This window comes from Ambystoma mexicanum, chromosome 6p (assembly GCF_040938575.1).
Source record: "Ambystoma mexicanum isolate Mex_15411 chromosome 6p, UKY_AmexF1_1, whole genome shotgun sequence".
Taxonomy (NCBI): domain Eukaryota; kingdom Metazoa; phylum Chordata; class Amphibia; order Caudata; family Ambystomatidae; genus Ambystoma; species Ambystoma mexicanum.
Window position 1 is genome coordinate 1490732268 of NC_090935.1, and position 27674 is coordinate 1490759941.

General features: G+C 46.1%; 1 protein-coding gene across 1 annotated transcript in view; it reads right to left on the reverse strand.

Moving 5' to 3' along the window:
- The window catches only part of LOC138511076 (trichohyalin-like), a 3831204-nt gene that overhangs the window by 2537839 nt on the left and 1265691 nt on the right, over window positions 1–27674 (reverse strand). The window contains exon 11 of the mRNA XM_069626576.1: window positions 13431–13507. Coding sequence (XP_069482677.1) covers window positions 13431–13507 — 77 coding nt within the window. The remainder of the gene's footprint in view (window positions 1–13430; window positions 13508–27674) is intronic.

Genomic DNA, 27674 nt, shown 5'->3' on the forward strand with positions numbered 1-27674 from the left:
AATGTTGAAACAGGTGGTGACCTCGCAGAGGGATAACTGTTATACAGGGCAGTAGAACAGATAATTTGGTGAGTTAGTTAGTGAATAGACATCAGGTAGTTCAGAACATGGCTCAGGTACTCTGGGATGGGAGAACATAGCTCCAGGAGAGGCACAACTTTGTGCAGTAGCTGGCAGCATGCTGGGAAATCTTCCCATGAGGTGAGCGGCAGTGGAGTGTGAAGTGATGCAGGAGAGGGGGGTGCTGTTGCGCAGCGACAAGATAGGCGCAACCTGAGAGAGTTCATAGTTTTGCCTCCCACACCAGAAGAACTGCCATTCAGTACCACTTCCGGTTTCCCAGCCTGCGGCACCTGACTATCCCGAAATATGCAGCTCTGTGCCGCCCGAGGCATGTGCTAGTGCAGCACCTGTGTGATAGTGGCGGGGCGTGGCATGCCCTGAGCTCCTGCTCATCTGCTGTGCCCCCATTCCTGGAGCTCACCCACCACCTGTCTTCGTAGGATTGCCCGGCTCCCCTTTTCCCTCTACTGGACCTGGGAGGCACCGGATCGGTGAGGTGACTCTGGCGGCTGCCGAACGGTCCTGATTCTTTGGAGCCGGTCCTGCCCAGCGGCGGTGATCCCAGAAGTGTTCATCTCCCCCATGGGGGAGGGCGGCCCTCTGCCGGATCTTCACCCGCTCTGTGCCTCTTGACGGCCGCGATCTGGCCGGTTTGGTGGCATTCCTCCATGGGCCCAGCGGGGCTGTTGCTGCCCGGCCTGCGATGCCCTGGGCTGGGCACACATTGATCTTAGAGGTTAGGCAGCCCCCCACCACCACATAACATTCAGCGTTGACTGCTCCTGAGGCCTAAGAGCAGTGGAAGTTAGTGTATCCTCCCCACGGGGTAACTGTACAGGCCATAATGATATGATATGATATGGCATTCATAATGCGCCTATACACAAGTGTTTCAAGGCGCGACGAGGCAGGGAAGGGGGAACACGGGGAGACAGACAACGATCCTACTAGGCCAGGTGTCATTCAGATCGAAATATGCTGCTGGCCATGCTCCGGCTACGTGGCGAGTCGGAAGCTCGGGCTGAAGAGGGGGGAGCTTCCCTCTGACTGCGACCTGTCCACTGCCAGTGTTTCTCCACCTTGAGGGGGCCGACTGGATCTCTCTCTTGGCGTGCAGTGGTCTACCGCATGTGGCGGATGGAAAACCTTCTTAGCAGCACACTGGGTCCAAGTATTAATGGCCCCCATCTCCATAGCTTGTGCACTTTAGCGGTCTGCTGGAAGCTCCAAGAAGGCAGACAGGGATCTCCCCCTATGATCAATCAATGCCCTGTGGCAAATGATGATGGGATCAGCGAGACCTTGAGTACAACGTTACCCAATCCGCGAGGGTCGGAGAATGTTATCCCCCAGCCTAGCTGTGTCATAAAAGTGTATTCTGCTTTGGTTTCCCAGGACTGGTAGTGGGGAGGTGGCAGGCTCCACCACACAATCATACTCTTCATGACACAGACTGGCCCCTGCGGCCCCATAGGGACACTGTATTGCTTGGGTCCCCCTTAAGTACACAGGATACCGCGCCATGATCAACCCCAAGAAGCAGGTGAAACTGGACCAATTCACCAGGATGGACAAAGGGCCGACACCAGGGCCAGCTTAGCCCAGTCCTTGCAGCTGAATGTTGTGGCCCTTAACACCACTCTATTGGCCCTCAAATCCAGCACAGACTCCCCTGGTATGAAGATTGATGCCCTCATGAGTAAAGTGGATATATCAGCTATCCAAATCGACAAACTCTGCGGACGCATGACCAAGGCGGAGACTAGAATTAGTGAGGGAGAAGATAAAGTGCCAGTCTTGCAATGCAAAGTCTCCCTTTTATAGCAGACTGTCAAGAAAATAGCAGCCAAAAATGACAATTTGGAGGGGCGCTTTCGATGGAACAACTTACGCATCCTCGGGGTGCCCGAATCTACTCCCACCGGTAACATGGAGCAGTTTATTGAAACGCTGTTAAAGGATGTGCTGTCAGTCCCTCATGTCTCAAAAATGTCTATGGTGGAGACTGCACACCACTCCCTAGCTGCAAGACCTCCTGCAGGAGCCCCCAAACACCCCATAATTGCTCAGATCTTTAATTTTCGCAATAGGGATGTTCTACTGAAAGCTGCTAGAGAAAGGGAGAATTGCAACAGCAATCCTCGACGATAAACCTGTTTCTGGATTTTAGCCCCCAAGTACAAGAACAAAGGAGAACCTTCCAATTGGCCAAGAATATCCTCCATTGCAAAAACATCCAACATGCTATGATGTTGTCGGCCAAGCTCTGTTTACTACACATGGGGAGAGTTTCCTTCTTTACTACACCTGAAGCAGCAGAGAAATTTGCACAGGAATTGCCAGATCCATGTCGTTCCCCTGATCACGGGCCATAATCTATTGTACACTCCTCATCATACGAAAGGCTGGTACTTGTCTTTTGTGACGCACCTAATTTGCATTGGCCCGGGAGGCCTTGTAGCGTCAAAGAATGAGCCTGAGCCAATGGAGCCCGTATGCCGCCGACGGCTCCTCGTTACCACAGTCACTGCGGTTGTTGTTGGCTTCCTAGTTGTTTTCAGAGTTTCCACGGGTGGGGGTCACAGCCGGTGTGTTTAGGTTTCTGGCGTGGGTGGGGGTGGGTAACAGGGTGTTTGTTGGGATTGGTTGGAAGTGCATATATGTGGGCTCACTTAGGGGTATAGATTTGGGCGGATCATTCCTTGGAATAGCTACCATGGCAGGTTCCCACCCGGCAGGTACTTTGATTAGGTTCGGACCTCTATTGTTCAACATTCACAACCAGAATCATTATGGGGGGGAAGGATGATATTTCAATCTTAACATGGAACACACAGGGGGTTACCAATTAGAATAAAACTAGACTCATTGCCAATTATGCAAAGAATCATAGTGTTAATGTTCTCTGCCCCCAGGAGACACACTTACTCAGAGACATCAACCCTCCGACACTACCAGGTTGGGGGGTACACGGGTATGTGTCCTCCTTCACAACACATTCTAGAGGGGTGGCCATCTATATACACCGGTCATTGGAATTTAAGCTGCAAGAACAGGATGGAGACTCAGAGGGCCAGTTTCTGTTACTGGCTGGGGAAGTCCGGGGACTGAGAATCCTCATTATAAATATATATGTTCCGAACACTGACAGTACCGAATTCTTTCGAAAATGTGCCTCCTATCTGCATAAATATCCTCACTATGAAACAATATGGGTGGGTGATTGATTTTAATGTTGCACTTGCTAGACATGGACAGGTCCTCAACGTCCCAAACTACCCACCCCAGGGAAGCACAGGCCTGGCTAGACATAGCCCATTACCACACACTATACAACACCTGGTGGTCGATTGACCCGCACAGGCGAGAATAAACTTTCCATTCTGGGGTTCACAGTAGCTCCTCTAGAATTGATTATGTGATGCTGTCTTCTGAACTGTTACATAGGGTTGGTGCTATATGGATTCTCCCCTGCACCCTTTCGGATCACTCCCCTGTGTTGGTCTCATTGCAGCCGTTCCCCCCCCTGCTCCCTCAGGCAGTTGCGCTGTTGGTTTTGGGCCTGCATGCTCCTTGATGCCTCCTTTCGAGATGGACTCACTCAAGATATAGGCACCTTCTTTCAGGCTAATGTAGGGTCGGCCCCTGATAATGGGGTAATATGGGAAACCTTCAAGGGTTGCATTAGAGAATGTTGTATATCATGGGAGGGTGCCATCCTAAGAGCGCACCTCTATGTCATCCCTTGAGCGGGAAATCAAAGATCTTGTGCGGCAACAGGGGGATAACGACTTGCCCGCCCTTCAACAAGAGCTTGGCAAGAAGAGAGCGGCAATGCATTCCTTCATGGAAAGGGAGAAAAGATTTCTCTGGGATCGCAATGCTGCCGCTAGATATGAGGAAGGGGATCGCCCTAGCCATACACTGGCCTGGGCCATCAGGCGGAGCATCAATTGGAAGATATTACTGAAATCACCACCCCGCTGGGAACTACGATTTGCGATTCTGGGGTGATAAATGGGGCCTTTCGTGAATATTATGAGAAGTTATATACCACAAAATCTCAGGCCCGGTGCGATACCATAGCTCAATATCGTGACCAGGTGGCCTTTGGCTGGCTAGATGCCAAAACAGGGGGTAGGTTGAACATGCCCCCCTCTGATGAAGAAATCTTAGCCACAATCTGCTCTCTCCTGGGAGGAAAAGCGCGGGACTGGATGGTATTACTGCAGAATTATACGAAGAATATAGCAACCTTGTGGTTCCCCACTTGCGTCATATGTTTGAATCCACATTCTCTACCGGGGTCCTGCCCGAGTCAACTAGAACGGCGTCGGTCACTGTCCTCCTGAAACCAGGAAAAGATCAATGTAACTGCTCTTCCTATCGTCTACTGTCTTTGATAAACATGGACAATAAGATCCTTGGGAAAGTCCTTGCTGACCGACTGCTCCCCCACATGCCAGCGTTGGTCCTCCCCAACCAGGCTGGATTCATACTGGGCAGGTTGATCCAAAATAATCTTAGACGCCTCTTCATGTTGATGCATAATGTTAGCACTGAAATCTCCTTGACCATAGCTGCACTAGACGCCAAGAAGGCTTTCGATTCTATAGAATGGTCTTTCATGTTCGAAGTCCTTCGCAGATCCGGATTGGGCTTGGTGTATCTGAAATGGATCAGACTGCTCTATACTATCCCTAGAGTGGCAATATACACCGTCTGCAGTGGGAATATATTTTCCTGGCCCGAGGGACAAGGCAATGGTGCCACTTATCTCCCATTCTGTTTGCACTGGACATGGGACTGATTGCCTGTTTCCTCAGGGAATACCATGCACATTGCGGTATCAGGATACACTCACACATTTACATTGTCTCCCTATACGCAAATGATATGTTGCTTTATATAAAAAACCCACGCGATAATCTGCAACCATTAGTACAAGAAATCACGCACTTTGGCGACCTGTCAGGTCTCAGTCTGAACTAATGCCATTGACACAGGTGGTGGCCCAGGGGGACATATCAGGGGACTTCAGATGGTGTCCGCATGAAATATGGTATCTGGGGGTCCAGGTGCCCCATTTACACTGAGAACTATCTGAAAACTTTAGCATATCTAGAAGGCAGGGTTGAGGGTTGAATTCTGCTACCGCTGTCTCAGGCTGCCAGGTTTTCACTGGCCAAAACTGATCTCCTCCCCAAATTATTATACATTTTCAACAACGTTCCCATCTGGCCTCCTGCTAGACTTTGGTCTAGACTTTGGTCCCTGTTGATTTGTTTGGTGTGGGCCGGCAGGCATGCTAGAATCTCATACGGCACGCTGTGTTTGCCATATGCAGAGGGTGGCTTGGGATATCCTGACATGTATCATTACTTCCTCGCGGCCCAGATACAATACTCAATATGGTGGTGGAGCCCCTCCCCAGCGCTGCCTGATAACACAATAGAGAAGATGATGTTGTCCCGGTACTACCTGAAGGGATTGGTGTGGGGGGACCACACCCGACGCCCCAATCCAAAATACATCCGGTGGAAACTACTTGCAAAGCCTGGGAACATCTGGATTGTGCAGTGGACATAGCTGTCTGTCACTCCCCTGATCTCCCAGTGTATGCCTTGAGGGGGATCCCGGTCATGCAGGAGGCGGTATTCCGCCAACACTTTGAGTGCCTTGGGGTTAACACATTTGGGGATCTCATAGTGGATGGTCAATTCATCACCTGGGATGCCATAAAGGAGAGGGGTGATTGGAATGCTATTACGATGCTGTTATACTATCGACTAGGAGCCGTGTTCCAATCCAAATGGCCTGATTGTCCCTGTGCACCCCCTCTCTCGCCACTCCTTTAATACGTTTCATAACCTGGGCGGGCTACAAAGTGTGTCTCCTCTATATATAAAATCATTAGTTCCTGAAAACCCACCATTTCTACAACTATAGAGTCCAATGGGAGTCAGATTTGGGTAAGACGGTCCCACACTCTCAGTGGAAACTGATCTAAATGCAGACGAAAGGCCTGTCCCTGAATCTTCGATTACGTCTGATACATTTTAAATTCTTACACCAGATAAGTTACTCCCTGGCAAGATTACACCGTTTTTACCCGGACAGATCCTCTTCATGCTATATATGCAACATGGAGGGAGCAGACTATTTCCATGTTGTTTGCACATGCCCCTATGTACAACATTTCTGGGAGGCGGTGGAAAAAGCAATAGTCGAAATATTACCCGCCTCATGAGAGTTTTCACCCGAATTGTGGCTACTGGCCCTGTTAGAGGACGGCCCCCGGCCCGAGAGGTGGTTTCCCGGCATGGCCTCAATGGTGGCCAGGTCGCTCATCGCCAGAACCTGGGGTAAGAGAAGTGATCCAAACTTCTTGGCCTGGCTGAATTGCATGTGCGAACTGAGAGAAACTATGTATGCAATGCCGCTACTAGTCAACAGCAGACCTCTCGACTATTGGGCCCCCCTGAGATCCTTTAGATCTAGGATCACTGTGGACACTGCCTCCCCTTGAATGAACTTGCATTATCAGACCTAACACTAACAGTCCACTAACTTCTGGAAATCTCTGAACATTGTAAATATCTATAATGAGCCCCTAATATGGTCCGATTTATTTTTTTATTTTTTTGCACCAAATGCTGGTAGCTGTTCAACTTCATACATGGACCTTTGGTAGTAGCTCCCTGAATGCACCATTTGGGTTGTTGAGTGGGATGAAGACAATGGTATGGGCCTTGCAGCCCATGGGTAGGAGTTTGTACTTACTGTTTTTTGTTGATAAAACCAATAAAAACATGTTTTTAAAAAAGTGATGCGGGGGAGGAGATGGGAGGCCCTCCAAGTCCTCCCAAGGCCCAGACAGTGGCGAGTGTTCTGGGACCCTGCAGATCTACCAAATCAGCCCCACTGTGTTTATCCTAAATCCTGCTTGCAATTGCTATGCAAGACACCCAGAGCAAGCACTGTTCTGACAGAAGCTGGGGCTGTGGATAGCCAGCAATGCAGAGTGTAGTGAGAGTCCTAGCATCCAACTCAGCCCAGGAAAGCAGTGACATTGGACCCAGGGACACAGAACCCATTGCAGCGTGTCTGCACAGGTAGGCTGCAGCATCCAGTTTATTCACCAGCGGGAAGTCCTGGCGTCTCCTCCTTATAATCGGCCTTGGGATATCAGTGGGAGCCACTACTTATATTTAATATGCCCAACGCAGCTCCACACAGGTCGGTAGCGACCTACGCTCCAGAGAGCCACTTAGCCAATTTTGCTGCTCTTGCCGAGGCAAAGTGTAACTGCAGAGACCCTGCTTGGGCTCCGGCGATGTCGCATGATCTGATTGCAGCATCTGTCAGAACTGCAATTGGGTTCAGAAGTTGCCCAGTATATTGCCACGCAGGCAGGCAGTGCCACAATAGCCGAACTGTATCGGAACTGCAGGATTGAGGCTGGATAGTTTAGGGTAGAGTGGGAGATCACTTCAAAGCAGCCATTGAAGGCTATGTTCTTAAAAGGGGTGTGAAGGTCAACCAGTCCAATCAAGAGGGGTCGATGAGTGATGCTCCAGCATTTCAAATCGGCGGGGGATGATCATCAAGGTGGCCATATTGGGTGCATTGATGTGCAGTTGATGAGGCAGCGGTTCAATGGCTAGCTGAGATGAGCCGCAGTTGTGATCCCTGGTTAGAGTCTGTGTGTGACTCTCCAGTGATTCTGTTGTGGTCCCAGCAGTCACGGCCTAGAAGGTGATGAGCTTTGCCTAGGACAGGATGCAGTTTTGAGCTGGTTCAAAGTGCAAGCAAGTTGGAATTGGAGGTGGAACGCAACAACCAGCACCGGCCACTTCCCTCTTGTTACATGTGTGGTGAACATGGAGGGACCGGTTTGGTGTGGTAGAATGTGAGCTTCGGCTGGTCTGGCCTTCCGGTTGCTGTGGGGCTGATTAGGGGGACTCGAGGACAGGATGGATCTGTTCAGGGTCTGCTCTCCCAGCTCAGGAGATTCTGGTGCAGAGTGGTAGGTCCTGGTCCAAAGAAGAGGTAATTCCTGATGTGCCCTGGGAGTGGGTAAGGAACAGATCGTCTTTCTGTCTTGGATGATTCCTTCTTCACCTCAGGCTCAGGGTTTGAAAAGTACAACTTTCCCAAAAGAAGTCAGTGATTTCTGCAGTGTGAATCTTCAGCCTTAAAGGATCTGCAACATCTGAGAGAATGTGAAGAAGGGTAAGGAGACCCCAGGCAAAAGTACGGTTGTTTTTTAATGTGTGAATTGTGTCTTTTGGTTTTTAAATGAAGTTTGTCCAATAACTTAAAGCAAATTGTTTATGTTATTATCAATCATGTTTCTTGTGAAGTAGTTTGTTCGCTAAAAATAAGAATAGCGGTACCAGATGTACTGTCCTGTACTACATAATTGGGATTTAGAGTGGGGTAGTCAATACTGTGGTTCTTGTTTTGTCAGATGTATCTCCCTTTTGACAGTACTGACCCCCCGAGAACAAAAGATAGGGAGTACCCTTGTTTTTTCTAAACCTCCTTCTTGGAAGACAGCCTACTTTCATCTTCCTCAGTGTCCAGTACAGGAAATAGATACTCCTCTGCTGGGTGTAGCACAAATCCATGTCCAGTTTAAATTCTTTCATGTTGTTGCATATTTTCAACCAGTCAGGCTCAGAGATTGACACATTTATCTCAGATTCCCAAAGTGCCCGCCCAGATCTATCTATAGATGGTTCAGGAGCCACAGAGATTTTTCTGTAGATTACAAACAGCAAGAGAGGACATTTCTACGACAGGGAGTACAAATCAGGAGGGTCATGGATTTTAACATTCATAGGATACAGGATGGATGTGATTATACCCTGAAAAACATTAAATCTTAACTCTTCCGCAATACGTAACTTTTACTTAAATCATACACAGCTGAAGTCCACCATTGAATTCTCATTAAGGATATATTTAAGTTTCCAAATAGCAGCATTTTGCCAAGAGCGCCTGTGCAGCATATATAATAATTGCCAGATTTGTCCATATGAATGATTCTTTAGATAATAAGTACCTTGTTCCAGTAACTTGATTAGCAAAATTCCACTCCACAATTACATGGCGAACTGTAGGAGGAATTTTCTCTAATCGAAAAGAGTTGTTCATTGTCAAGAGGCAGTCTAATGGTGTCATTAAAACTGAAGCCTTCTCTATAGTAACCGACTCAGTGGCGTTAACAGAAGTTAAATTAATCCATTGGTGAAGGCTACTTAATGAGAAGGCAGTATATTTTCTTACATCAGGGAAGCCAAATCCCCACTCATCCATTAACCGTAGAAGGATGGACATTGGAATTTTAGAAAGAGATACATTCCCCCATCTATATATATAAAACAATTAGGTATGTTTCCACACTCAGCTGATTCATTTTATTAGTGTTAGGTTGCCCACTGCTGTCCAAATGACATGCACCTCTGTGTGCCCTTCCACTTCAACAACAGCTGCCCTTTTAACAAACAATTTATCAGCATTAGGTTTCCTCTCTGCTGTTCAAATGGCAAAGTGTACCTCTGTGTGCCCTTCCACTTTAACAACAGTTATCATTTTAACAAACAGGTTTTACACGGCCACCTCCTTCTTCCACTATTGCAAACATTAGCAATAATTTCAAGTTACTTCTTTCCACCCCCACTTCTCTTCACATGGGGCACATTGGTTCCAGTGTCAATGAACAGTTAATTACCTTATAATCTCTTAAGAGTGAAATGCTGTAGGATGAATGCCTCCTCATTAGCTAAAACTGAAAGTAGGTGCTGTATTTATGCTACTATGCAATCTTATGCAATCATGGGGTCTCTGCACTGAAACAAGGTTGACAATTACGCGTCTATAAAGACACATCATAGAGGCCTGTCTAATCGATGAATTGAACTTAGATGCTGTTCTTATACCGTGCATAACTCTCATTCCATCTGATACAAATATGCCTTTCAATTTCAAAAGAAGACAGTTTATTATACGTTTAGCCTTTTCAACATTTAGCCTTTTCAGTGACCATTAATAAATCACACAGACCTACTCCCCTTTCCTGGAAGTGATCAGTGGTCCTTCCAATATTTAAGAAGCTGGACAGAAGTGACCCTATGTATTAGCAACCGATATTGACCTTTAAGATATGCATGAATGCCATATGTCACGCCAGGAACAGCTGGTAAAAAGTAATTGTACACTTTCTGTAGGTCATTAAGTAGGGTCTGTGAGATTGGTGGCGGTAGCATGGTAAATAGATAAAATATTTTAAGCAGAAGAGTCATCTTGATAGTACTTATCTTTCCCCATATTCAGAGATTAATTTTGAACCTTCTCTTACATTCTGAATTCATCTCTCTGAGTCTCATATGAACATTATGTTCCAGCAAGTGTGTAATATCTTGCGATACATGGATCCCCAAATGTGTAAATCCATCCTTGGCCCAATGAAACTCATGACTGGAAACACAACTTTTAGAGCATGTTTGAGTAATTGGAAAAATGTCCATCTTAGTTCTATGCAGTTTGAAGTTTGATATTTTCCCAAACCGAAGAAAATGATGATGTTATAATAGTCTTCTGGGTTGGAAAGGAACAGTAGCAAAACATCTGCCTATAGTAAGACTTTAGACATATACTTGCCACACATAATGCCCTGAATGTTTTCACTTATCCTCATTGCCATCACCAAAGGTACAATAAAGATGTTAAAAAGTAGCAGAGTTAATAGGCATCCCTGACCGGTTCATCATTAAATCTCAAACACGGTGGATCTAGACCTATTTACAAGAACCTGTGCTTTAGCCCCACAATTTAAAGCATGAAAGAACTACAAAAAAGTAGGACCAAAGCAGAGTTTTCCCAAAATAAAATTTGGAAATGTCCAATTAACACAGTCAAACGCCTTCTCAGCATACAAACTCACAGCCATCAATGGCTTTTATGAATGCTTATTTAGATGTATGACATGCATTACCTCCCTCATATTATCATGGCTACATCGATCCCTAATAAAACCAGATTGTTTTCAGTTTATTATTTGAGGCATTATTAAACTTAATCTAGTGGGAAGCATTTTCGCTAACAGTTTGACATTCACATTGAGCAAAGAACGTGCACAGTAATTTGGTCTATTCGTGTGATTTTTACTATGCTTGGGATTCAATGTAATCAGGGCTAATTACATAGATTCTGTGAATACTCACTTTATAATCTCTTGGTAAATGTATAACAAAATAGGACTTAATAAGCCACTAAATGTGCTATAGAATTTTACCAGGAACCCGTCAGGGCTTGGGCTTGTGTTCTTTGTCATATTAGTCAAGGCATTTGACAAATCGTCTATGGCGAGTGAGGCTTCCAGCAACTGAACATCAGAATTTTGCATACCAGGTAACCCAACTCCCTCCAAAAATTCTAATTTGTCAGCTTCAGTGCACACATCTTCAGACTTATATAAGGGCTCATAGATGTTACTGAAAGCTTTCACATTGCTCAAATGTTTAGTCAAGACCACAGTATCCTTCGTGACTATAGACGTAACACACTTATTTTCTTCAATCTTTTTAAGTCTATTATCTAACAAGGAACCAGCTTTTTCCCAAACTCCCAATAAGACTTCCTAACATGAAACAAGGCTCATCCTGCTTTTTCATTTATCCATTGACCCAGATCCTGCCTGGCATTAAAAGCTGCTTCCCTATGTCTGTCTGAAGGCTCATCATAATACTTCCCCTTGGCCTCCCTCAGTTAACGTATTCATTGTTCTTCTTCATGAGCTCCAAGTCTTTTGAGATGTAAGGAGTAACTAATAATGTTACCTCTAACAGTGGCCTTCAAGGCGTCTCAAAAAATGAAATCATCACCAACGGATTCCTTAGTCTCATTTATATAGTGTGCAAGTTTCTCTCTTATAGTCTCCTTAAAAGCTGTATCAGATAGAAGAAATGTATTACATCTCCACCATTTATCCAATCCCGCTTATAAAAACATTCCAAAATCATGGTGAGATCTATGTGGTCCGAAATGAATTTGCTCGTCACTGTAGTACCAAAAACATTTGGCAACAACCTTTTAGAAATTGAAAAATAGTCAATACAAATGAAGTGCTATGGGAGTTAGGGTAAAATGTATACTGCCTGGCATTTGGGTTAAACGTTTGGCATGGTCCTATCAATTCCCAAGTCTGTATCACGTCCCTCAACTCCTCCAGAGGCCTACCCTCCACTTGACGTGGATTACCTGGTGACCTCTCAAGTATCCTTTTAGTAGCCAGATTCAAATCCCCTCCCAGTTCCTAGAATATTCCCTATTTCAAAATAAAAGCTTACCCTGATCTGTGCTTGAAGCATAAATATTCATAAAGATAGGGGTTTTCATTCCAGAGCAATTTCCATTGCTACATACCTACCTTCTGACATAGCCCTTCTGATGTCACACCCAATGGGCTTTTCTCCAGAGGAAGTGGAGGGGACAGGAAAGAGAGACCAAGACAGTGAGAACCAAAATGGTCTCATTCTCCTTCCATTGACCAGAGCCCTCCTGCCGATCATAATCCTGCCCCCTTTCCTTCTCAGCAAGAACAAAGGCCTTTGGAGATACAGCTCTCTGGTGTGAGGCTACTCTTTTTGATGCCAGGCCCAGGACAATTGCCTGATGTGTGGCTGTCAGGGGCAGAGAGTGTTACTCACATTGAGATCAAAGAGGGGGCCCGGCCTTTCAGGTTCCTGTTCTGCCATTTGGCGGGGGCACCCAGCTGACCAGAATACACACCACCTTCCACAGCAGAGCTGACTCATAGAAGCTGACATATCTGAGAAATCAATTGGGATGTGGTGGTCATGAGCATAAGTAGTACCATGCACTATACTTTTAGAGATTATCCTGCCACCATCATGGGGTGTTTATGATCATTGTTGTTTTGATAAAGGGGTGCATATCTCAAATGTAGTCCTTGCGAGGCAGATACTTGTCTGTCACTGCAGCTGTTAAATGGCATCTGTTACCTCTAAATCTGCTTGGTGTCATGGTTAGATTCTGATGCAGCAGGACAGAAAACATAATATGCTTTGGCATGGATCTTATGAAAGGGGAATCTGATTGGCAATTCCCCTTTAAGAGATGGAATTACTTGCATAATGTTACTATTAAAGAAAAAAACAAAAAGCCAGGGCTTTGCACTCTTGCCTGATGGCAAATTCTTATATCATGATGCAACATTGTCATTTGTATTGGCCTTTAGACATCAAATTGTTAAACTGCTCAAACACAATATAACCAAAGCATCCTTTTAATATGTGAAAATCTGAAAAATAACAATTGAGGAAGAAAAGATTACTTACAGATCAACACCTTTGGGTGAGAGAGGACATTCAGTGCCCAGTAATGACATTCTCGCAGAGTCTATTCTTTCCCTAATCTGATAAACAACAGAAAAATTAGGCCTAGTTTTTAATCAGTGAATTGCAATATAAGATAAACAAATGTGAGATTATGTTTGTTGACATTTGCAGACTGTTATTGATAAGGATGTGTGATGCTCTTTGCTTGTCTGTAGGTGTGCTACTGCAGAATTTCGGGCTTCTGCTAGACCATAATTTGACAAAAAACAACAGGATAACAATCAATTACAGGTGCTGAAACATTAGACGGATTAGCATGAGTACACGTGATATGGCATTATGAGGTTACAATGCATTACAATGGTATGAATCATCTAAATGACTAAAATGACTGTTAACTTAATCTCACACTGTTAATCATGTAGCAACTGCCAAGTGCAGGGCGTGCAGCGTTGGGATGCAGTGTATGGTTGGCTAGATAATTTTCTTGTGCAGGGTGGATGATGGATCAATTGAACCATAACATGTGTAACTATTACATTATGTTATGCTTCCGAAGGGAGTGTAGGTTTTCAGGTAAGATTTCATTTTGGTATCCCATTACAATTGCGTGCCATTGAAGGCTCTATATATTGATGAACACATTATGCAATTTACAGTATTATTTTAAACAATACCTGGTAGCTATCCACTTAAAGGAGAAATTACTTATCTTCTGTAATGGAATTTTTGTTGGAGACCTCCCCCCAAATGTCTCGTCACACTGCCATAAACCCCTCAACTATGTGGAATACTGATTACTCTCTTGTTGTTTGGGGCCCTTTTGATGACAATTCTACCATTCCTTTCGACTTTGTGAAACATAGAAAGTTAATTGCCCACAGATTCCTTATCCCCTTCGAGTTATGGAGGGTATGGGCGGTGCCGGAGCCCTCTGTATGAAGAGACACGCACACCACTGGATCCTCTTCAGGAATTTCACACATGCCAGGGCATGATGTCCATTTTGATTGAACCCATGACGTAGGGCGTCACCTGACACGGGTGACACCCTATGTCACAAAATCTCGTCCAACCATCAAAAACAAAGAACTGAACAATAGCAACTAGTTACAAACATTTTACCACAAGTCCTCCGATTGACACACCATCCTCCGTCATCGAGTATATAGTCCTTGAACCTACCAGGGGGTTCCCATTCTGGCCATCTTGGGTACCAGTAGAGCACCTCTTCCTGCAAACTGAAATGTTCGACATTCCTGTCAATTCTCTCCCGCTCTTGTTGCACCGCTTTTTGAGGTGCCTGGGAAAGTATTTCCGGCCCGGGATTCTGGTCTCAGCCGCGCTGCCTCGAAGGCGTCTAAACCAGCTACAGTTCCTGGTGAGTGACCCCCCGTCTCACACTGCTGTAATCATGGAGCCCTGCTTGCTTGCGACTGTCAAGGGACTTTGTGGACAAACACAACTTGGGTCTTGGATAACGCATCCGGGCCAAAATGGTATCTCTAGCATCTATGGTATTCCCCAACAGATGTCATCTGTTAGTTTCTCTTTTATTAGCCCTCTCCTGGGCTTCCCTTATCTTTGCAGGGTCAGGCACTGCAAGGCTCCTAAACTTGTGCTTTGGGATGAGGGCCTGTACTTGCACCCCAGGAACGCTTACGTTGGTGCGACACCTGACGTGGTGTGTGGTCTCATCCGATACACCATCAGAAACGACATCCGGGCCTCTTTCAAGTGTTGTTTATTATCGACGGCAATGCAGAACGATTTATTGAGCATCTCCCTTAACTGCTCCACGACTCCATTCGATCGTGGAGAAGGACGAGATGTGCTGGTGTGAACTATAGAACTGCAGCAACCATGCAAATTCTACGCTTTTGAATGGTGGTCCATTGTCCAACCTGACTGACACTGAGATCCCGTTGGCCACGAACAGTAGTGGAATGACAGATCCGGCTGCTGTGGACTCCACAAATTGCACCCCTGGATAGGATGAAAACTCACCAAGGGCAACCAAGAAAAGTCTTGATTGGAGTACCGCGCCAAAATCCAAGATGAGCGCCCGGCATGGCACTGTCGCTGTGTCTGGAAAGGTAATGGGGGGTTCTTTAGCCAGTGGTCTTGCCACCTGGCAACACATGCAGTGGCCGATGGCATCATCCACCTAGGCCTCAAGATCTGGGAACACACCTTCTCGCAGAGGCATGCCTTCGTTTTCTTCTGGCCCATGGTGAACAATGTGAGTCAGGCCCAGAACCTGTTCTTGTAGTTGGACGGGTGTTTTGACAGCTGCATGCTGCGGAAAAGTAACCCTTTGTGGCCCACCATATCTCACCTTTGAACTTCCATCGGCCCTGCAGTTATGACTGTGCCTACGGTGTTCTGTGTTGCATGGCAGATGTTAACGTCTTCCACTGGCCTGACTGCAATTGGACAATCAGATCCTGGAGGCCGGCATCTTTGTGGGTGGCTTTTGCTATGTCGGCCACAGACATGGACTTTGGGATGACAGTCCTGGTGACCATGGCAATGAACCCCTCATCGGCTTCATCCATCCCCACACCCTGCCCTACAGGATTCTATGAAAGTAGTCCGTGTGACATAATTATCTTAGAGTTGTAGCAGCCAACACTTGAAACTGATGGGCGGGAGAGGTGCCGACCCCATCATGATGGGGGATCAGTGGCTTATGGTCTCTGAAGATAGTCACGGGATTGCCGTAAATGTAAATATGAAAGTGCCACAATACTAGATTAGACAATCGGGTTGGACAGAAAAACTATAGCAAGTATACCCGGAATTTCGACCAACATTAATTTTAAAAAATCACTCTCTACAGACCATCCCCACAGAAGCTCTCCTTCCCTACCTAGAGATCATCAACAGCTCCGAAACTCAAGGCACCTTCCTGTCAACCCTAAAAACAGGACAAATCCTCCCTCTACTAAAGAAACCCACTCGGAACCCGACAACCTAGGTAAGTATTGCCCCCATCACCGATCTTCCCTTCCTAGGTAAGATCATTGAGAAAGCAGTAGCCACACAAACACATCGACACCGACAATCTCCTCCAAACATACCAATCCAGATTCAGACCCAGATGCAGCACGGAGACAGCAACCATGATGGTGGTCGTTGATGCTCTCAACATCCTTGAGGATGGCCACCCCTGCCTCCTGGTTCTACTCAACCTGTCAGCTGCTTTCGACACAATCAACCACCAAGCGTTTACGGATACCTTACATAGGTGCATGGGGATTAGCAACCTTGTCCTACACTGGTTCAAGTCCTACCTTGCCAACCGCGAACAGTTTGTTCAGATGGGCTCCTGTAGATCGCCAATGCTACCCATCACCTGTGAAGTCCTGCAGGGTTCCAACCTCTGACCAGTGATCTACAATCTATACATGGAGCCACTGGAAGCCCTCCTAGCCACACACAACATCCACATCCAACAATATGCTGAGGACACAGCGTTATACCTCAAAATTGACTCCATCAAGGACATCCATAGGCTCAAAACCTGCCTCTCAATTTCAGCTTTGGTACAAGCATGTACTACACAGGAATGCGGTAGCAGTGGCTGAGCAGCCAGACTTATCTCAAGAGTAAAGTGAGCAGTACAATAGGTTACACAAAGGACTAGCAATTACAGTGATTCAAGCAAACACTTACTCAAGGTTTCTTGGTAGAAGAATATACATTTATTTAAACAGTCACTTGGGAAACATTCCACTAGCAAAAGCAGCTCAATATCACGATCTAAAACACTACAATACACAACCAATCAGTTTCTGAACAAGTTCAGCTCCCCTGAAGTGGGAGCAAAATGGCACTTCAGTTACTTTTAAAAGGGGTAGAAAGACAAGGTTAAAAGAAAGATAGCACAAATACTTTGTAGAGGGAGGGCAAAATGTTTTAGTTCACTACAACCAGCAATTTAATTCTATAGGCCTGGGCCAAAGTCAATGGTTCAGAGTCTTGTATAGGATAGCATAGTTCTGGTAGTAAACGGTTAAGTCTTTGCCATGGTTCTTAGAAGAATTTGGTCAGGCGAAAAGTTATATGTTGGTTTAGGGAAGGACAAGCCTTCAAATTCAGGAAAGTTTCACAAACTTTCACTGCGGCCGAGCGGAGTTCTGCATCGCACTTGCACAGTACCTTGTAACTGAAGAAAAGCTGTAGCTGAGGCAGTTGCTCCTGGCAGTTCCTGCAGATTTCTCTGTTCCTGAGCTTCAGTCGTGGGGACAGGAAGGAGGACATCGGGAGGTTCCTGCACTGCCCAGGGAAGAGGCGACAAGCTTGGCAAAATGTCGGTTTATGGTGTGAGTGCCTTAAAGTCCACAAACTGGTATCCTTCCCCCTGGCTATCCGGTTTTCAACAGCACTCTGGAGAAAATTCGACCAGTATGGAGACGGTCTCCAGGCAGCTTACAAGTTGGTTGTTCCCACCAAACTCAAGGGAAGAAGTTAACTTTGAAGGGCTTTTCTATCGATGGAGTTTCAGGCAATTCGGACCTGCAGCAGGGCTTCACCAGTGGACCATGAGTTGCAGCAGTCGTCTTCCTTCAGCTCGTCTTCGGTTCTTTCATTCCAGTGGTTGACTCTGCTTTCCAAGTCCAAGAGACCTGCTTTTAAACAGTTTTCCCCCATTCAATCAAGCCTGGATGTCACTCACACAGCAGGTTGGCTGTCCTTGCCGGACAGCCAGCCGACCAATCACACCAGAGTGCATTCAGGTCTCCTCTGAGACTAAACACAGGGAGTTTCAGGCACCTCCCTCATATCCTGTCCACCCCAGACACTCAGGCGCCAGAGGAGGGATTCAGCACTGAAGCCCGCTAAAGGCCAATGATCAAAGGGACCAAACCTGGTTTGGCGCACAGAGTTAAACACAAGAAGGACCTTTCCAAAAAGAAATGGCGAAAAAAGTTGAACAGAGTCTGTTTTTACAGATAGGTCTAGGGCGCCATATTGGAAAACATGGCTGACCCGATTTTTAGCTACCAGTGTTCGCGGTCGGGAAAAATCATGGTAGTTTGTTTTAAATTACTCCCACCAGCCATTTAAAGTGGGAAAGGGTAACATTGGATTGTTACATGAGTGTTTAGACTCAGGGGAAGCTAGGCAACCCCTCCAGCACTCTATAGGAAGATAGTGTGTGCTGGGTCTGTAAATTTAAAAAGACTAGTAAAGTCCATACTCTGGGAGACAGTAGTCAGTCCCAGAAAAGGTATTTAAACCTTGGAGAGTCAGAAAGACACCTCTGTGCCACTGCGCTGAGGCTGCTGTGTGACACACAGAAAAAGATGATGCCTATGGAGTTGTTTTAAAACTCCATATCCTAAGAACACATAAGTAAAAAACACATCAAAATAATGAAAGAGTGGGGAAAAAAGGCTCGCACTCTTTCAAGGTAGAAATGAAAATCCTAGAAATCCAGCAAAGTTGCTGGGGGTCTCAAAAGGTAAGGGAAATTAGCACATTCTTGAGAATTCTCCCTACCACTGACCAGATCATCCTGACCCTCATCAACCTTCACTGTCTCTCACTGCGCTCACAAATCACCTTCAAGTCTTACTGCATCATCTATAAGGCAGTAACCCTCAAGCCACCCATCTACCTTGCAGAGAAACTCAGCATCTCTGGCTGACAGCAAACCACCAGAAGCCAGGATATGTGCAGACTTGAAATCCGCTGCTGCTAAAAGGAAAAGACCAGAAAACAAGCCTTCTCTGCCTACACCCCAAGACTATGAAACCTCCTCCCCGTTGGCATCAAACTCGCCCCCACGCTCCTACAATTCAGAAAAGAAACTCAAGACCCACCTCTTCAAGGAGTCTCACCTCCTCAACACCTTGGCCGTTACGTCACCCCTTGCACCATCTAAGTCACTAGACGCTGTGCGCCCCTCTCCTCCCTGCCACCCAGTACAGCACTACCACTCTCTCTTCTGTGCCCCTGTGTATCCTACCACTTCTGTATATCTGTCTGTTGTTTCCACTAAAATATGCTCCGTAATGCATCTGTAATGTTGTACACTTCTGTAAAGCGCTCTGTTATGCTTCTGTATTGGTGTATATCCCTGTAAACCGCTCGGCAATAAATCCAATAATAATAATAATAATAATAATAAAAAGACTCACGTAACACATAGAGCCACTGGTGAAGAGACCGACATCATTCCTGACCTAGCTTTCACTCAGCAAAATTATCCTATCCTGTTGGAAGCCTTCCTAAAGGTAGTTCGTGAAGAAGAAGGAAGGGCTAAAGATGGGCAATTTTTTTCTTGAAAAAGGTCTTCTCTATAGGGGAGAACTTACACAAGAAGGGATAATTGTTAAATAGTAGGTGGGAGTCAGAAAGCAGGTTTAAACAAAGTGACCTTTTATTCATGGAAACAAATTTACACGCCGTTCAGGTATCACAAAGAAAAATGTTCATCAAGGATAATCCCAGCTTCTTGGTGTCCGCTCAATGTTCTGTGTAGCCTTTTGGATGTATATAAGGACTTCTCCGGCACTGGGTGTTCACAGTCCTAATACGCCCAGTGGAATGCGGCAGCCTCCTCACTCCACTCTCTGCAATTCTGAGTCTGTGCATAAACGGAAACAGAGAGACCCCCAATGGTTCAATTAATGCTGGTTTTAACCTTCTCTCCACTCCTACCCTCTCATTTACAGGTGTTCTCAATCCTTCCCGGCCTCTCTGAGGAAACCCCTCCTCCTCTCTTTCTTCGACCTGTGACATTTTTTCTAACACCCGCCCGGCCGCTTGCTCATTTTGATCGGCCCGGCCGCTTGCTCATTTTGTTCCTCCCGCCACTCTTGTGTCCCACCAGTTCTGGAGGTTTTCTTGTCACGATAATAAGGTAAATGTTGTCCGTTGGTGATTTTGAATGCCCTTGCTTTATGAGTTTTCAGGGTTTGGGCGGTTCGCAGAACGGCAGCGCAAAGTACAGCCGGTCTGTTCTCAGCTTGTATATGCAGCGCTGGTGCATGGTGTTTTATAGAAGAACTTACAGCCGTATTGTCAGCTGTATTCCTCTTGCTTAGTCCCATGTTGCACTGCACCTGGTCGACACCCGCTCTCCCGTTGTATCAAGGTCTGCACTTTCTGTTTGTTCTCTGGGGTTTGTTTGCACTACCCGGCCAGAACTCCGGGACCAGTTAGGTCCAGGCAACATACTCCCCTCAAGGGACCAAGCCATTCGGGCTGGTCCAAGGAGTGAGAGAGGTAATCAGCCACCAACTGATATTTCCCTGGTTTGTGCACAGTTACAAAAGGGTATGGCTGCAGAGTGAGGAACCACCATAATACCCTCTGATTTTAATCTTTCTGCGTTGCCAACCAATGTAAAGGGGCATGATCCATGAATATAGTGACCTTTCTACCCAGCAGGTAGTAGCGCAGAGATTGCACTGCCTATTTGATTGCTAGGCATTCTTTCTCCAAATTGGAATATGGTAGTTTGTGTGGAAGCAGTTTTCAGCTAATAAAGGCGATGGGACAGAGGTCTGTTTCCGTACCCTGTGACAAAACTGCCCCCAACCAACAACCCGAAGCATCGGCTTGTAGATAAAAATGTTTTGTAAAGTCTGGGTAGTGTAGAACTGGTCAGTTGGCAATCATATTGACCAAGGAATGAAATGCCTGTGTGACTTCTGCCGTGATTACTAGAGGCCTGTTAGTGTTTAGGGCGTCTGTCAGTGGTGCGGCTATTGTAGAAAAGTGAGGAAGGAACCTCCGGTAATATCTTACAAACCCCAAAAAGGCGCATATTGCTTTCCGGGTGTTCAGTATTTGTAGTTTTTGTAAGGCCTGCACTTGATCCAATAAAGGTGTTATTATACCCCACCCCAACTGAGTATCCCAGATATTTGGTGGTTTCAGCCGCTAATTTGGTCTTTTTAGGATTGATGTGCATGCTCACTTTTTCCAGGGCTATGACCACCTTTTGTAGATGGTATAGGTGCTCCTCCCAGGTTGTACTGAAGATGACTATATTGTCTAGGTAGGCTGCTTCATACTTTTAATGGGGTTTGAGAATCTCGTCCAACAAGGCTTGGAACATGGCCAGGGCACCATGCAGGCCAAAAGGCAATACTGTAAATTGGAAGAGCCCTTGAGGGGTGGCAAATGCTGTTTTTTCTTGATCTTCAGGGTTGCAGGGTTTTTGCCAGTATCCCTTGGTTCGGTCCTCGGTACTTAGATATGAGGCAGCCCCTTATTTTTTCTATCAACTCATCTATCCGAGGCATGGGGTAGGCTTCATAGTGTGATATTGCATTGAGTTGCCGGAAATCCATGCAAAATCTTGTGGTTCCATCTGGTCTGGGCACTAGATGCAGGTCTTCTCGTTTCACCTCGGTTATTCGATAGGGTCTAAGGCAAACTATTTTGCCTGGTTCAGTCTTTATGGAGTGTGACACCAGGTTGGTTCGGCCGGGCAGACCTGAAAAGACCACTGATACTGGTTCCAGATGACCTCTGATAATGGTTCCAGATGATTGAACAACTCAGTTATTTGATTTTTGCTTAGCTGCTCCCCAACATCACATCATGTAAACCACTAGGAAGGTTGGGTACTGTTATCGACAGTTATGACAGTGATGCACAGAATGCTGTGGTTGAATGTTCTCTCCATATCTTGAGCATGTTTACATGGTCATTTTGATGTTTTTACCCGTCTGTCTCATTGTTCAACTTCATAGTTCACGTGTCCTAATATTTAGTGATCTGATATGGACCCTTCCATTAAGTTAACATCTTATTTGAAATTGTTGTAAGTAAGACCAATACTTTGTGGGGGATCTCGTAGTATCATCAACACCCAAGGTAGGGTTCTGTCCCGTCCCAACCCTGTGGGATTTGTAGGCCGTCGTAACATTTGTTTTATTTTCTGGTTGTACCATTCCACAAGCCCATCAGTTTGCGGGTGGTACACAGATGTTTTTAGATGAGTGATCCCTAACGTTTTACACACTTCCTTCATTACTATTGACATGAAATTGCTTCCTTGGTCTGTCACGATTTCTTGAGGTATCCCCACTCTGGCAAAGTATGGGAGTAATATGTTGAAGACCTGATTGGCCGAGGTTCCTCTCAACGAGAAGGCTTCTGGATACCTTGTAGCATAGTCAACTACCACCAATAGGAACTTATACCCTCTGCTGCTAGGTTCTCGTGGCCCAACAATGTCCATCCCCATTCTTTGGAACGGTTCCCTAATGATGGGCATTCTCTACAACGGTGCCCTGGGAGGAATATGTGCACTAGTCTGTTGGCAGGTGGAGCATTCTTTACAATATTTAGCCACCTCTGCATATATCCCTGGCCAGTAGAAATTCAGCAGAAGCCTCTTTAAGGTCATATTTTCAGCCAAATGACCCCCTGTGTTCTGATCATGAGCTAATTGCACCAAATTCTTTCGATATGATTGGGGTACCAATAGCTGTTCTTTTTCTGTGTTGTCTACACTTCTGGTCACCTGGTAGAGAAGGTCTTGTTTTTCTTTGAAATAAGGAGTGGAGGCTGTACTATTGGTCGAATCCTGTGCTTGTTCCCTGGCCCTTTTAAGGGAATCATCCAACTATGTTTCTGTGCAGAAGGATGGTATGTGGTCTTCCACTCTCCAGTCTACTAGGGCTATGTCTTGGTGTTCCTCCTTCCAGCATGACTTGGTTTTTCTTTTCTGCGCCCGGGACATGTGAACCCTAGTTGGGCTACTTTCCAGTTCTGTTCGGGAATAGGGTGCTTCTTTTAACCATTTTTCAAACCCCAGGAGGTCCGTACCAATCAGTCCCGGGGCTGGAAGTGAGGGAATCACTGCTGCTCTTATGGGAACCCTGTCCCCCTTTATACCTAATGTAATGTCCCGGGATGGATACTCTTTAATATCCCCATGCACACATTTCACATCTATCCTCCTCACCTTATTATTTTCTTGATTGCTCACATGTGGCTGGATCGCTGTCGGACGTCTGCCGCTGTCCATCATAGCCTGGGCTGGGTGTCCATCCACAGTGACCTCTATCACGTAGGGTAAGTGTCGCCTTCAAAACTCCTGAGACTGAATGGTCTCAATCTCCATGGATTCCGGTTTCGGTTTCCGGGAGCAGAACCTTGCTATGTGGCACCATTCTCCACATTCAAAACATTGTGGAGGTGGTGGTTTTTGGAAGTCTCTTCCAATTGCAGCCCTGTTTTCTGGCCGTAGTCTGGGCTCCGAGGGGATGCCCGGTAGGGCCCGTTGTGCAAGGCGGTTGGCTCAATACCTTGCTTTACCTGTGGTACCATGAAGGATCTGGATGCACTGGCTTTTTGGTAGGCAGCGGTTATGTCTATTGCCTCTCTGAATGGGATTAGGAAATGCCTCCACAAACTGTTCCAGCATAATCTTGTTTTTGATTTGCCTTAAAGTGGCGGTACTGAGCTTTAACCACTTCTCAGCGAGGTCCTGAATGGGCTTTCCCCCGGTTTGAGGCGGGTCTCCCAGTATTTTATCCTATATGATTCTTTATCAATGCCCAGCCTTTATAGGATAATCTTTTTTTAGTGAAGCATAGGTGGTATCTGATTTGCGGCTTGATATACCCCTTGCATCACTCCAGTTAGTAATGGGGCTAAGAAGAATGTCCATCGTTGCTGAGGGCATTGTGCACTCTAGCAATGCGCTCAAAGATGATAAAAAAGAAACTAAGGGCATTCCCCTGCCTGGTATTTCTGCAGTTCTGTGGAATGTATAGCTGGTTTTGTCCTGGTTGCAGCCACGTCCTCACCCAATATCTTTAGCGCTTCTCGTCCTTGATCCTGGGCAGCGCTCTGTACCTGAATATCTTGCTGCAGCGCTTGAGGATCCGCTTGTGCCTGCTGCCCTTGCACCTCTATTAGTTGCTGTAATTGTTGATGCCCCTCCGCTGAATATTTCTGATGACAGCCTCCATGTCGAGTCAGTACTGGCGTTATCTGAGCCCACTGCTGCCACTACTGTTAAATAGCAGGCGGGAGACAGAAAGCAGGTTTAAACAAAGTGACCCTTTTATTCAGGGAAACAAAGTTACGCGCCATTCGGGCATCAGAAAGAAAAATGTTCATCAATGGAAAATCCCAGCTTCTTGGTGGCCGCTCGGCGTTCTGTGGAGCCTTTTGGACTCGTATAAGGACTTCTCCGGCACCGGGTGTTCACAGTACTAATACATCCAGTGGAATCTGGCAGCATCCTCAGTCCGCTCTTCGCAGTTCTCGGTCTGTGCATACACGGAAACAGAGAGACCCCCAATGGTTAAATGAATGCAGGTTTTAACCTCTGCACTCCTCCCCTCCCATTCCCAAGTGTTCTCCATCCTTCCCGGCCTCTCTGAGGAAATCCCTCCCCCTTTCCTTCTTCGTCCCGTGGTGTTCTTTCTGACACCCGCGCAGCCGATTGCTCATTCTGTTCTTCCTGTCACCACTGTGTCCCCCCCAGTTCTGGAGGTTTTCCTGTTACGATAATAAGGTAGATGCTGTCCATTGGTCATTCTGAATGCCCGTGCTTTATGAGTTTTCAGGCGTCGGGCGGTTTGCCATGATTTACACTGGGGAATTATGGGATCAGTAGTCCTCTGATCCATGCACGCTGTTTTGCCATGCTCTGCATACCCCGGCAGAAAGGCAGCGGAATGTACAGCTAGTCTGTTCTCAGCTCGTATATCCAGCACGTGTGCATGGTGTTTCATAGAAGAACCTACAGCCGTATTGTCAGCCCTATTCCTCTCAGTGTTCCCATGTTGCCACTGCACCTGGTGGACACCTGCTCTCCCATTGTATCACGGTCTGCTGGTTCTATTTGTTCTCTGGGGTTTTTTTGCACTACCCGGCCAGAACCCCCGGAACCGTTAGGTCCAGCCTCACAATAATATAATTCAGATTGTCTTTCTCCTGGAGTTAGCTAATGCCCATTTGACTTTGGGATACTTAGGAATGGCAAAAACAGAGGGGCCGATTATCGCCAGCAGCATTGCCACCAACATCGCCAGCACTATGGATCCAGCTGTTGCCTGAACTATCCCCACGTGGCCCATGAGGCTGCAGGAGCAGCATAGCATTCTGTCAGGTAAAGGCTTTATGTGTTGGGGTCCGCGCTTTTCATTGAATCTGAGCATCGATCGCTCATCATTACTTGAATTTTCCCTGCCAGATTCAAAATCCTTGTGGCAGCGTTACTTTGCTTTGCTTATTTGAAAAATGGTGTGCCCACCTCATTACTGGGCTCAGTTGGGCAGGGTCCTTCCTTTTGCTGTGACTCTCACCATCCCTTGAGCTTCACTTTCACCATACTTGAAGTGTGCCCAGAACTCCCGTACTATGTCTATCGGTATGCCCCCATAAGCATGTGCTTTCACAGTGGGTTCATGTAGTTGGCACAGGTTAAACTTTTCCCTCCAAGTGTCCACATTCACAAGCATGTAGTCTGCTCCACTATCAATCAGTAAATTCACCGGAACATCATTTATATCAACCAATGCATGCGGTGTTATTCTTCTCAGTCTCGCATCAATTGCATTTACCACACATTTCCTCTTCATTGCTTGTTCCACCATGCTGCCAGTAGCGTGTACATTCCCCAATTGTCTTGATTTCTCTTAGTTTGCTCCAATGCTTGCAACGGTGAGCAATGTGACCCTTCCTGCCACATTCCCTGCATACTATATGATGTGCAAAGCATTGTTTGTCACTTGCTATGCGTTCTGGATTGCTGCACCGGTCGCACATTTTGAAGGGAAATCTCGTATCATACTTTTGTTTTACTTCCATCTTCTTTCTCTGTGCTGCTCTCCCCTCCTCCTTGTTCACCAACTGTTTTCTTGATGCCATCTTCTCTACCATGTTGGCCGCCGCTACATCAATTTTACCAGCCTGAGCATCCAAAGCTTTTATGGATCTTTCTGTGTGTTGTACCATTTTCGCTATTTCAATTGTTCTTTCCAGCATTATGTCTGTGGTGCATCCTCCTTCCTGCCACAAAGCTTCTCTGACCTTTTGGTCACTGCACCCTATCATTAGTTGATCCCTGATATGTTCATCCCTACAGTGATAATATTTGCATGTTAGAGCCAAACCGCAAAACACTGTTACAAATCCTCAATGGATTTGCCTCTTTTTTTGTTCTCGCATAGCAAAATGTTATCTTGCCAAGAACATATTCTCTTTGACAACAAAGTGTTTGTCCAGTCTGGCTAGACTCTGTTCAAAACTTGTTAAACCTTCAGATTCATTTGCTGGCAATTCTGGTAGTTTCTTGAACAAACTACCAGGACTGTCCTTCTTGTCCTAAGCAATTATATAGCAAGAAGTCTTTTCTATCACTAGCAAAATGACTACCATACACCCCATGTATGTATCAGATGAATCCTTCCTTCCAATCATCCCATTTCTTGTTTGGTACCCCTTGATGTGGTGGAAACAATATTGGTCCTGGGATGTTAATTTTTGTGTTTTCTGAAATCTGTCCTTCACTCCAAGGTCACCTGGCCTTAAAATGGCTACACAGCCCTTTTTTGGCACTTTCTTTGTCTGAAAAATCACTTTAATAAGGTCACCTGACCTTATAACGGCCACCCTGCACCTTTTTGGTTGCTATGTCACGAGACCACATGACCTCAAAATGGCTGTCGCATATTTTCACGTAGCGGTGAGCACTCTCTCCCTCAGCTGTTGGTGCTCCTTGTTCCCCTGTGCCAAGCTACTTTAGATTGTGTGGACACCCGCACACTTCACGAGTTACGGCTGTCAGAGCAGCCTCAGCCCCTTGGCGCCCAGTACCTTGGTTAGATGAGGGGCATCTCCAGAAATGGTGCGCCGTCTCCGCTTTGCTGCTGGGACATCAACGGGGCTTCCACGTTGCTGTGGGTATTTCGCTTCTTTTCCTCTGCCTGCACTTCTCCCATTTGCTTTGTTTCCTCTGCAGTTCCTCTGCAGTTGGCCACAGGTAGGCTCAGGCTGGGGCTGCTGCAGTAGTTCCTCGTTGCCAGTAATGAGATGCACACTTGAGGCACATGAAGTCATTGTAAGCATGTATGACTTCCATCAGATTCTCATCAAGTTACATAGTAAGCAGCCCCAACCTGCAATTTCATCAGTCTGTCTTCTTCCTACAATTCATAACATCTCTCTCTTCAACAACAGTACCCCGATGTTCCATTCCAGAATGGAATGTGTTAAACTATACAATCCATGGGCTAAAAACATTCAAGATTAAAA